The following is a 13331-nucleotide window of genomic DNA, read 5'->3' as shown; positions in this document are numbered from 1 at the left end:
GAAGGCCTGCCCGCTCAAAGGCCTCTCCAGCACGGTTGACAACTCCACAGTGTCTCCCTCCCAGAGCGCAAAGAACCTTTGCGTGACCTTGGACAACACCCAACACCCGCTCCTGCAGGTTCATGCTCTACCCATTCAGCATCGTTCACACCCGCTTAAGCCTTAGCCCCACCCATCACTTTGTGGATTCACAGTGTAGTAAACAACCAAAGATTTCAAGACTGAAAGTTGTACTAAAAATACACTTTGTCTAGTCCTTGGCCGTTATCCTAATCTGACTTTGGTGCAGGTAATGTTGTTCTTCACATTACCGTCTCTCGTAAACACATGCAACATCAAATAAAATCTAGGTTTATTTGTCACGTGCAGGATACAGAAGCTTTAAACGGTACAGTGAAATGGTTACTTGCATAGTGGAATCTTTTGTTAGGATATGTACAGTTGAAGTCGAAATTTACATACACTCAGGTTGGAGTCATTAAATCTCGTTTTTCATCCACTCCACAAATTTCTTGTTAACAATCTATAGTTTTGGCAAGTCGGTTAGGACATCTACTTTGTGCATGACACAAGTAATTTTTCCAACAATTGTTTACAGACTTGTTTACAGATTATTTCATTTCTAATTCACTTTATCAAAATTCCAGTGGGTCAGAAGTTTACATCTACTAAATTGACTGGGACTTTAAACAGCTTGGAAAATTCCAGAAAATTATGTCATGGCTTTAGAAGCTTCTGATAGGCTAATTGACATCATTTGAGTCAATTGGAGGTGTATTTGTGGATGTATTTCAAGGCCTACCTTCAAACTTTGTGCCTCTTTCCTTGACAACATGGGGAAATCAAAAGAAATCAGCCAAGACCTCAGAAAAAAATTGTAGACCTCCACAAGTCTTGTTTATCCTTGGGAGCAATTTACAAATGCCTCAAGGTACCACGTTCATCTGTACAAATAATAGTACGCAAGTATAAACACCATGGGACCACGCAGCCGCCATACTGTTCAGGAAGGAGACGCATTCTGTCTCCTAGAGATGAACGTACTTTGGTGCAAAAAATGAAAATCAATCCCAGAACAGCAAAGGACCTTGTGAAGATGCTGGAAGAAACAGGTACAAAAGTATCTATATCCACAGTAAAACGAGTCCTCTATAGACATAACCTGAACGGCCGCTCAGCAAGGAAGAAGCCACTGCTCCTAAGCCGCCATAAAAAGCCAGACTACGGTTTGCAACTGCACATGGGGACAAATATTGTACTTTTTGGAGGAATGTCCTCTGGTCTGATGAAACAAAAATAGAAATGTTTGGCCATAATGACCGTCTTTATGTTTAGAGAAAAAGGGGGAGGCTTGCAAGCCGAAGAACACCATCCCAACCGTGAAGCAGGGGGGTGGCAGCATCATGTTGTGGGGTTGCTTTGCTGCAGGAGGGACTGATGGACTTCTCAAAATAGATGAAATCATGAGGTAGGAAAACTATGTGGATATATTGAAGCAACATCTCAAGACATCAGTCAGGAAGTTAAATCTTGGTCGCAAATGGGTCTTCCAAATGGACATTGACCCCAAGCATACTTCCAAAGTTGTGGCAAAATGGCAACCAAGTGAATGTATTGGAGTGGCCATCACAAAGCCCTGACCTCAGTCCTATAGACAATTGGTGGGCAGAAATGAAAAAGTGTGTGCGAGCAAGGAGGCCTACAATCCTGACTCAGTTACAACAGCTCTGTCAGGAGGAATGGGCCAAAATTATTGTGGAAGGCTACCCAAAACATTTGACCCAAGTTAAACCATTTAAAGCCAATGCTACCAAATACAAATTGAGTGTATGCAAACTTCTGACCCACTGGGAATGTGAATAAATAAATAAAAGCTTAAATAAATCATTCTCTCTACTATTATTCTGACATTTCACATTCTTAAAATAAAGTGGTCATCCTAACTGACCTAAGACAGGGAACTTTTACTCGGATTAAATGCCAGGAATTGTGAAAAACTGAGTTCAAATGTATTTGGCTAAGGTGTATGTAAACTTCCGACTTCAACTGTAGCTAGCTAGCTGACAATGAACCATAATCCCAACTCTAATGCTGAGTCAAAACAACTGGGAATTAGAAAAAAAACTAGCTCCAACTGGGGAAAATCGCTTTGAACGGTCATCCAACTCGGAATTCCAACTTTGGGATCTTTCCGACCTGAAGAATTCTGACGTCATGATTTGACCTCGTATATTTCAGAGTTCCCAGTGGTTTTGAACGCGACAAAACTACCAATGCATAAATCTGCAGGTAGCTAAAGCTAACCAACTAGTTTCAATGTTAGCTTGCTAGCAATGAAAAGGGCTTTCTGAGATGCAAATAATATTACAGATCATACACGTAAAGTTAGCGAGCTCGCTAACAGTGCACTTTGGTTTTCAATGAAAATGACTGACTAAATCAGAAACCTATATCTGAAAATGTAGCGAGACTCTTACCCGTATACATGGATGAATGTTTCTCTCCCTCTGACCTGGATGCCATGGTTTCCCTTAGTTTGAAGATGTATGAAACACCTGTCTCCGGATTACAACATCCTTATTTCTGTGTTCTCTTTTTGGACTCTCTGCATTTGGCAGTCATCTCTCTGCTTCCACCAGGCATTCCACTGATTTCAATCCTCGGTCAACTTCTTCCGTGACAACGACACCATTTCTTCCCCACCATTGTCATCAGAAGACTCTACAATGTCTAGTTCAATTAAAATGTATTTCCCTAAATCAAGGATTTTTTCATTGTCTGATTTCATTTTCAACGTCAGCATGGCACAATCATCCTCCAGAAAGTAGTCCATCACAACTTTTTCCGAATGAGCTTTGTCGAAGTGCTATTAAGGCAGCAATGTTGAGAGCAGTAGCAAAACTTTTTTTTCAGGTCTTCATGATATCTTTAAATAAAAAATCTGCGGTAGACAGGATTATGCACATACAGTGGGGCAAAAAAAGTACTGAGCAGCTCATGTTGTACACAGAAGCATGTTACAAGGCAGTCTGAAATTAATCTGTCAGCATGTCCAACCCCTCCGTGTATTTTTATGTGGCTAAACCTACTAGGCTCGTAATTTAACTATTTGTATTTTCAGATGGCATACAAGTTTGTTATTAAGGCACATGAAAGTCAACATACAGTATCAGTCAAAAGTTTGGACACCTAATTATTCCAGGGTATACTTTATTTTTTTTAAACAATTTTCTACATTGTAGAATAATAGTGAAGACATCAAAACTATCAAATAACACACATGGAGTTATGTAGTAACCAAAAGTGTTAAACTAATCAAAATATATTTCAGATTCTTCAAAGTAGCCACCCTTTGCCTTGATGACAGCTTTGCACACTCTTGGCATTCTCTGAACAAGCTTCATGAGGTAGTCACCTGGAATGCATTTCAATTAACAGGTGTGTCTTGTTCATTTGTTCATTTCCTTTTTAATGCATTTGAGCCAGTCAGTTGTGTTGTGACAAGGTATGGGTGGTATACAGAAGATAGCCCTATTTGGTAAAAGACCCAAGACCATATTATGGCAAGAACAGCTCAAATAAGCAAAGAGAAACGATAGTCCATCAATACTTTATGACATGAAGATCAGTCCACTTTTAACGTTTCTTTAATTGCAGTCGCAAAAACCATGAACTGCTATGATGAAACTGGCTCTCATGAGGACCGCTACAGGAAAGGAAGACCCAGAGTTACCTCTGCTGCAGAGGATAAGTTAATTAGAGATACCAGCCTCAGATTGCAGCCCAAATAAGTGCTTCACAGAGTTCAAGAAACAGACACATCTCAACCTCAACTGTTCAGAGGAGACCGTGTGAATCAGGCCATCATGGTTGGATTGCGGCAAAGAAACCACTACTAAAGGACACCAATAAGAAGAAGAGACTTACTTGGGCCAAGAAACATGAGCAATGGACATTAGACCGGAGGAAACTTGTCTGATGAGTCCAAATGTTGAGTTTTTTTTGTTCCAACCACTGTGTCTTTGTGAGATGCAGAGTAGGTGAACGGGTGATCTAAGGCATGTGTGGTTCTCACTGTGAAGCATGGAGGAGGTGGTGTGGGGGTGCTTTGCTGGTGACACTGTCTGATTTATTTAGAATTCAAGGCACCCTTAACTAGCATGGCTACCACAGAATTCTGCAGCGATACGCCATCCCATCTGGTTTGGGCTTAGTGGGACTATCATTTGTTTTTCAAAAGGACAGTGACCTAAAACACACCTCCAGGCTGTGTTACCAAGAAGGAGAGTGATGGAGTGCTGCATCAGATGACCTGGCCTCCACAATCACCCTACCTACCTCAACCCAATTGATATGTTTAGATAGTTGATGTTAAAGCTTAAAAAATGACATTCAAATAAACATTCTCAAGAAATCATAGAATAGTTTGACAAACCTGTTTTGTAAGATTTCAAATGATATCAAACTCAACCATTTATCTTTTTCAGTGGTTTAAGACATGGGTGTCTCATGGTAGGGTGCGGTATACAATATGGGTAAACTTTGATCACTTATCTCCTGAATGTTTTGTCATTCAGTTCCAAAAAGTCACCTTCTGAGGACTTCCACCATGGGAAAACATGTATGAAAGGTTCCGTTCAAATCAAAAGGGGTGCAGAAAGGGATTGAAATCATATAGGATGACCCACACCCGATTGAACTATTCCATTTCCTGATTCAACAAATCCAGGGCTTTGTAATTAGTTGATAAGTTGAATCATGTGTTTGTGCTCACATTTTTCTTCTAAACGAGCACTAACTTGGGTCCGCAGGAAAAGGGTTGAAAAACACGGCTGTATACTATAAACAAGTATTGTATCACCATGTCCTGGAACTTTACACCTCATTAACATTGGCTAGACACTGGATACACTCCATTAGTTGCTGTGGTTTGTTAACCTCTCGTATAAGCATGTGTACCTTAACAAACGATAGTGTTTGCGCTTTCAAAACATCCCACAGTCCAGAGAACGGTGTTGATGACAGGAAACTCGGGGCGCTTAGGGCTTGACTTTGCGTGGGATGAAAGGCTATTGATTGGGTCTATTTTGAGATCGGCTCAGTCATGCAAACCCGCCTATTCAGGCCATCTATGTCATGCCTTGGGCAAGCGCCAACCTGTGTCTGATGGGAATGGTCCATAACATACAACAATCACTACCCAGGTTTTCAAAAACATGCCCAGATGTGTGAATGCACTGCATGCAGACTTTGCACTCTCTAACATATACAGTATGCAATGATGAAGGCTGGGACAATTGTTTAGAAGGCAACCTTTTTCCATTTCCTTTCTGTCTGCATCGTTGATCTTGGTAGGCGCATGCCATAGTGAAAACGTATTCAGTATCTCCACCTGTCAAAAGGTAATGTGAGTAAAGAGCTGAGGAAAAGGATGCCATGTTGGAGTATTGGAAGACAGACCCAGATACCATTATTGTTGTATTGGCTGTTTAGAATTTGTCTACATGTCTGTCTGGTCATGATGGAGATAAATCAATAGATGTAGGCCTAAATGAAACCATGCACAGTTGTAATTTAAAATGTATAAATCCAGCTCAATTACCATACTTGATGTTGGCAGGCCAATATATAACATGGGTTGCTCAGTTGGATAGGTATTTTACACTGTCTTGAGTATGAAGAACTCCCCTTTGATGGTTGTTGTTATTCACTTCTGGATTGATCCGTTCCCATGGTCTCGTAAGAAGGGGGTAGCCGTTTCAGAAGCTACTCAATAGTACAGATCCCTTTACTGTACTTCAATGAGAGTACTGCAGTTGCTTGAATAATGTTACCTGCACCATTTTATAGTGCATTAACTCTTTTTAAAAAAATTATTATTATTTTTTACCCAGACCAATCGAATGGACTGTCATTTGACTCAACTATTGAGACCGCTTTTACCTTCAACATGGGACCTTTTTGAAACTGAATGCGTTTCTATTTCAACAGGATACTACAGTGAATTTATTCAATGGGATGACCTTTTTAAGCGTAGAGGTAACTTCCTCAGGGAATCCCTCCTGGTCTCAACTAGACAGGAAATGCCACTAAGTCTGAGCCTGATGGCAGAGGGAGAGTGTTTAACGCTCATGGCACAACCACTGGGCAGGCTTAGCAAGGATGTAAGGGATGGAGAACTGGCCTTTATGAGAACAGGGGCCTTGCAAGTGGTTTGTAAAGCCAAGAGACTTACAGTTTAACCTCCACATTAGAGGTCGACCGATTTAATGATTTTTCAACGCCGATGCCGATTATTGGAGGACAAAAAAAAAAGCTGATGCCGATTTTAAGAATATATATATATATATATATATATATATATATATATATCTATATATAGTTATTTATTTATTTATTTGTAATAATGACAATTACAACAATACTGAATGAACACTTATTTTAACTTAATATAATACATCAATAAAATCAATTTAGCCTCAAGTAGATAATGAAACATGTTCAATTTGGTTTAAATAATGCAAAAACCAAGTGTTGGAGAAGAAAGTAAAAGTGCAATATGTGCCATGTAAAAAAGCTAACGTTTAAGTTCCTTGCTCAGAACATATGAAAGTTCCCTTTAACATGAATCTTCAATATTCCCAGTTAAGAAGTTTTAGGTTGTAGTTATTATAGGAATTATAGGACTATTTCTCTCTATACCATTTGTATTTCATGAACCTTTGACTATTGGATGTTCTTGTAGGCACTTTAGTATTGCCAGTGTAACAGTATAGCTTCTGTCCCTCTCCTCGCTCCTACCTGGGCTCAAACCAGGAACACATCGACAACAGCCACCCTCGAAGCAGCATTACCCATGCAGAGCAAGGGGAATTACCACTCCAAGTCTCAGAGCGAGTGATGTTTGAAACGCTATTAGCGCACACCCCGCTAACTAGCTAGTCATTTCACATCGGTTACACCAGCCTCATCTCGGAAGTTGATAGGCTTGAAGTCATAAACAGTGCAATGCTTGAAGCACAACAAAGAGCTGCTGGCAAAACGCACGAAAGTTGTTTGAATGAATGCTTACGAGCCTGCTGCTGCCTACCACCGCTCAGTCAGACTGCTCTATCAAATCATATAACTAAGTCTAACATAATAACACACAGAAATACGAGCCTTAGGTCATTAATATGGTCGAATCCGGAAACTATCATCTCGAAAACAAGACGTTTATTCTTTCAGTGAAATACGGAACCGTTACAATTTTATCTAACGGGAGGCATCCATAAGTCTAAATATTCCTTTTACATTGCACAACCTTCAATGTTATGTCATAATTACGTAAAATTCTGGCAAATTAGGGTGCCCAAACTGTTTCATATACCCTGACTCTGCGTGCAATGAACGCAAGAGAAGTGACACAATTTCACCTGGTTAATATTGCCTGCTAACCTGGATTTCTTTTAGCTAAATATGCAGGTTTAAAAATATATACTTCTGTATATTGATTTTAAGAAAGGCATTGATGTTTATGGTTAGGTACACATTGGAGCAACGATACACACCACAATGATTATATGCAACGCAGGACACGCTAGATAAACTAGTAATATCATCAACCATGTGTAGTTAACTAGTGATTATGATTGATAGATTGTTTTTTTATAAGATACGTTTAATGCTAGCTAGCTACTTACCTTGGTTTACTGCATTCGCGTAACAGGCAGACTCCTCGTGGAGTGTAATGTAATCAGGTGGTTAGAGCGTTGGACTAGTTAACTGTAAGGTTGCAAGAGTGAATCCCCCGAGCTGACAAGGTAAAAATCTGTCGTTCTGCCCCTGGACGAGGCAGTTAACCCACCTTTCCTAGGCCGTCATTGAAAATAACAATGTATTCTTAACTGACTTGCTTAGTTATAAAGATTAAATAAAGGTGTAAAATAAATAAATAATAATAATATTAAAAAAATGTATCTGCCAAATCGGTGTCCAGAAATACCGATTTCCGAATGTTATGAAAACTTGAAATCGGCCCTAATTAATCGGCCATTCCGATTTAATCGGTTGACCTCTACTCCACATACCTGTTTTAATATTACAAAGGAGCTGCTGATGTTACTCCTGAATGGAGCCCTTTACAAGAGCACCTGCATATCCAATGGCAAGATTGTCTAAGAATGATATGCGAATAGAGAATTTTAGGTTAGCATAGAACTACAATTTTTAAGACGCATTATCAGGGCCTAAAATCCCAAGATTGTGTTAAAATTAGGGTTAAAAGTAACACCTGTTACCAGCCAAATGGGGGTATATTTTGGGGTAAGATGTCTATTTTTACCAGCCACGTTGGCGGGTGGTCAGGGATCCACAGCGTGAGCATTTCACTTGCATTTGTTAATTAAAAAAAAAGTCAAGTATGAATACATTTTATAGTAAAATAAATGCAGCAGTTGCTGTTTTCAAAGTATTTTGCCACTTCCCTTCATAGCTGGTAAATTAATCGCACAAAGTCAAAACTACGAATCCTATATAGCCTATTCCACTTCGCGCTGCAACACTGCCTGCCTGGGGTGAAATATTCATTTTTAGTAGTGCTGCCTACTCTGTCATAGTTGTGGTGTACCTATGATGAAAATTACAGGCCTCTCATCTTTTTAAGTGGGAGAACTTGCACAATTGGTGGCTGACTAAATACTTTTTTGCCCCACTGTATGTAATATAAATGTGTAGGGGGGTGCACAGAGAGCACCTAATGAAATGTGTTCTTTTACATGTTCTTCACAGAAAATGAGCCAAGGCTAATGAGTCTCAGGTTGAAAAAAAATAATTAATTGTATAATTTTTCTTTTAGGAAATATTGAAAATGGCTCCCACAGACCTGAACACCACACAAGGGTTAAACAATATACCACATTACTTCTACTAGTAATACATTTATTGTTTTCTTGTGTGATTTGTTTGTGAAATTTTACCAGGGGAATAAATCTGAGTGGCTGGTCAATGTCTTTTTTATCTACCTGCCACAGTGGCTGGTCAATGTCTTTTTTATCTACCTGCCACAGTGGCTGGTCAATGTCTTTTTTATCTACCTGCCACAGTGGCTGGTCAATGTCTTTTTTATCTACCTGCCACAGTGGCTGGTCAATGTCTTTTTTATCTACCTGCCACAGTGGCTGGTCAATGTCTTTTTTATCTACCTGCCACAGTGGCTGGTCAATGTCTTTTTTTATCTACCTGCCACAGTGGCTGGTCAATGTCTTTTTTTATCTACCTGCCACAGTGGCTGGTCAATGTCTTTTTTTATCTACCTGCCACAGTGGCTGGTCAATGTCTTTTTTTATCTACCTGCCACAGTGGCTGGTCAATGTCTTTTTTTATCTACCTGCCACAGTGGCTGGTCAATGTCTTTTTTTATCTACCTGCCACAGTGGCTGGTCAATGTCTTTTTTTATCTACCTGCCACAGTGGCTGGTCAATGTCTTTTTTTATCTACCTGCCACAGTGGCTGGTCAATGTCTTTTTTTATCTACCTGCCACAGTGGCTGGTCAATGTCTTTTTTTATCTACCTGCCACAGTGGCTGGTCAATGTCTTTTTTTATCTACCTGCCACAGTGGCTGGTCAATGTCTTTTTTTATCTACCTGCCACAGTGGCTGGTCAATGTCTTTTTTTATCTACCTGCCACAGTGGCTGGTCAATGTCTTTTTTTATCTACCTGCCACAGTGGCTGGTCAATGTCTTTTTTTATCTACCTGCCACAGTGGCTGGTCAATGTCTTTTTTTTATCTACCTGCCACAGTGGCTGGTCAATGTCTTTTTTTATCTACCTGCCACAGTGGCTGGTCAATGTCTTTTTTTATCTACCTGCCACAGTGGCTGGTCAATGTCTTTTTTTATCTACCTGCCACAGTGGCTGGTCAATGTCTTTTTTTATCTACCTGCCACAGTGGCTGGTCAATGTCTTTTTTTATCTACCTGCCACAGTGGCTGGTCAATGTCTTTTTTTATCTACCTGCCACAGTGGCTGGTCAATGTCTTTTTTTATCTACCTGCCACAGTGGCTGGTCAATGTCTTTTTTATCTACCTGCCACAGTGGCTGGTCAATGTCTTTTTTATCTACCTGCCACAGTGGCTGGTCAATGTCTTTTTTATCTACCTGCCACAGTGGCTGGTCAATGTCTTTTTTATCTACCTGCCACAGTGGCTGGTCAATGTCTTTTTTATCTACCTGCCACAGTGGCTGGTCAATGTCTTTTTTATCTACCTGCCACAGTGGCTGGTCAATGTCTTTTTTATCTACCTGCCACAGTGGCTGGTCAATGTCTTTTTTATCTACCTGCCACAGTGGCTGGTCAATGTCTTTTTTATCTACCTGCCACAGTGGCTGGTGGACCAAAAAGAGCATTTTATGACCTGGGCATTATAGAGGGGAAAATGGCCTGTGATTCCACACATGTACAGTTGTAGGATCTTAATTTGATCACTCTGTTGTCACTGAGAATTTTCTTTCACCGCAGGAATTACATAAATTCACTGAACCTGCACTAAGACGCAGTATTGTACTTTTTATGAAACCTAATTTTGGCCAGCTAATAGCCTAACCACAGATAAAGCATAATTTCAATGTTGGAAAAGTCTGGATTAAACGTTCTGTCGCTGCAGGATTCTTTTGTTGTGACAATACTGGTCAAATTAAGATTTTTGTAAATTCAATACAATCCTCGAGGAGGACTGCAGTTATGTCAGGGGAGTTTCTCCTGTGCCCTTGAGGTTTGTGATGAACTTCTATTCATGGAATCATGGACATAAAGAAAGCATTTTCAAATTTGATTGAATTAAATCTGGACATCATTGACTGTACTACTGTATTCCTTCTAATCAATAATATCCTAGAGGACAGCTGTAGAGAAAAGTTACACCTTTTGGACATGGAATTGTAGTATTTGTATACTACTATACTACATGAGTCTTATTTGACACTAGTTCATCACTCTCATTCTCAACAGCATGACTAGTCACATGTTCGAGTCGTCTCTCTGTGTGCACGCTTTAGAACTCCAGGATAATGGCATCATTAGACCAAGCCAATGAGTCTCTGTGGAGTCATTTACTGTTCTCTGCATGGTGACTGTAATATGGGCAAGCAGCTAGTGAGAACCACTATACCAGATTTAATGTATTTAAAAAAGAATCTACTAGATTGAGCTACTTTGATAGTAATTGTCACTCCCAAGAAATGGCAGTGATGTTTACTCGGTTTCAGGAGGACAATATTACGTATTTAGTTGGCATAAACCATCTTTCATTTCATTTTCAGTGGTTTAAACTTTTCCAAGTCTCAACATACTTCAACGAGCTCATTGTGATTTTTCTGTCTCTTGTCCACAGGCGGCGCAGCAGCAGACTGCCAGCAAGCGTCCCAGCAATAGCACCCCTCCACCCACTCAGCTCAACAAGATCAAGTACTCTAGCGGTCCCCAGATCGTCAAGAAGGAGCGTCGCCAGAGTTCATCACGATTCAACCTTGCCAAGAACCGTGAGCTGCAGAAACTTCCTGCCCTCAAAGGTATCACCAACTAACCCACCAGCTTCTCTAGCTGCATCCTGATTCTCCACCTTTCTCCTCAATTGTGCTGTTCCCTTTACAGATTTAAAAGCATTGGCTTGGTCTAAACATTGGCTGGAGGAGGTTTCCACCATTTTTAAATTCATGATGGGAAGTGTAGAAGTGCAAGCTTGGAGACACAATCACTGTGTCCTATTCATAGACACCCACATATCCTACATCCTCTGCCCTCACTCCATCCAGAACTTATTGTTCCACCTGTGGTGGCTTTGATGATCAGGGAGGTACACATAAGCAATGTTGATCGTTTAGCATCTCTGTGAATACTTACTGGCAATAGCTTTTATCTGCATATTTTCGTCAGATCCCTACCACTTGCATCAGTCATGGAGTATGATGATGTACATGGATGTAGGCCCTTACCAGTACTTCAAAAGGCAGGACTGTATGTCTTCCCTCGAATTAATCACACGGATAGTGCCTCAGAAAGCATTCACATCCCTTAACTTTGGCCACATTTTGTTGTTACAGACTGAATTTAAAATGGATTCAATTGAGTGTTTTTGGTCACTGTCCTACACACAATACCCCATAATGTAAATGTGTTTTGAGAATATTTGTTTTTTACAAATTAATAAAAAATTTAAAGCTGAAATGTCTTGAGTCAATAAGTATTCAACCCCTTTCCTATGGCAAGTCTAAATAAGTTAAGGAGTAAAATAATACCCCACACATACAATTATCTGTAAGGTTTCTCAGTCGAGCGGATACAACCACAAAGACCAGGGAGGTTATCCAATGCCTATCAAAGGGTACATATTGGTAAATGGGTTAAATTTAAATAAAAAAGCAGACATTGGATTTCCCTTTGAGCATGGTGAAGTTATTAATTACACTTTGGGTGGTGTGTCAATGCACCAAGTCACTGCAAAGATACAGGCGTCCTTCCTAACTCAGTTGCTGGAGAGGAAGGAAACCGCTCAGGGATTTCAACTTGAGGCCAATGGTTACTTTAAAACTTTTACAGAGTTTATTGACTGTGATAGGAGAAAACTAAGGATGGATCAACATTGTAGTTACTCAACAATACTAACCTAAGTAACAGAGGGAGAAGAAGGAAGCCTGTACAGAATAAAAATACATTCTAAAACGTGCATCCTGTTTCCAATAAGGCACTAAAGTAAAACTGCAAAAAAAATAATTTTATGTCCTGAATACAAAGCATAATGTTGTGGCACATACAACCTCACTGAATACCACTCTACATATTTTCAAGCATGGTGGTGGCTGCATCATGTTATGGGTATGCTTGTCATTGGCAAGGACTCGGGTGTTTTTAGGATATTTTTAATTTTTATTAAAGCTAAGCACTAGAGGAAAACATGGCTCTGTCTGCTTTCCAACAGACGCTGAGAGACTAATTTACCTTTCAATAGGCCAAATATACACTGGAGTTGCTTACCACGATAACATTTAATGTTTCTGAGTGGCCTAGTTTTGATTTGACTGAAATCTGGTTGAAAATCTATGGCAAAATCTATGGCTGTATTGCAATGATCAACAACCAACTTTCTAGAGTTTGAAGAATCTTAGAAAGAATGTGCAAATAATGTACAATCCAGGTGTGGAGAGCTCTTAGAGACTTACACAGACTCCCAGCTGTAATCGCTGCCGAAGGTAATTCTAACATGTATTGACTCGGGTATAAAGACTCATGTAAATGAGAGATTTCTGTATTTTCATTTTCAATAAATTCACAAATATTTCTAAATACATGTT

General features: G+C 39.8%; 1 protein-coding gene across 3 annotated transcripts in view; it reads left to right on the top strand.

Moving 5' to 3' along the window:
• LOC139381920 (serine/threonine-protein phosphatase 2A 56 kDa regulatory subunit delta isoform) overlaps positions 1-13331 on the top strand; it is a 52153-nt gene that overhangs the window by 8078 nt on the left and 30744 nt on the right. For all 3 annotated transcript variants that reach the window (XM_071125779.1, XM_071125781.1, XM_071125780.1), the window contains one exon: positions 11375-11552. In XM_071125779.1, the coding sequence (XP_070981880.1) occupies positions 11375-11552 (178 nt within the window). The remainder of the gene's footprint in view (positions 1-11374; positions 11553-13331) is intronic.

The sequence above is a fragment of the Oncorhynchus clarkii genome, chromosome 23 (assembly GCF_045791955.1).
Source record: "Oncorhynchus clarkii lewisi isolate Uvic-CL-2024 chromosome 23, UVic_Ocla_1.0, whole genome shotgun sequence".
In the NCBI taxonomy this organism is placed as follows: Eukaryota; Metazoa; Chordata; class Actinopteri; order Salmoniformes; family Salmonidae; genus Oncorhynchus; species Oncorhynchus clarkii.
Note: the sequence above shows the minus strand (reverse complement) of the source record. Positions and strands in the feature narration are given on the sequence as shown.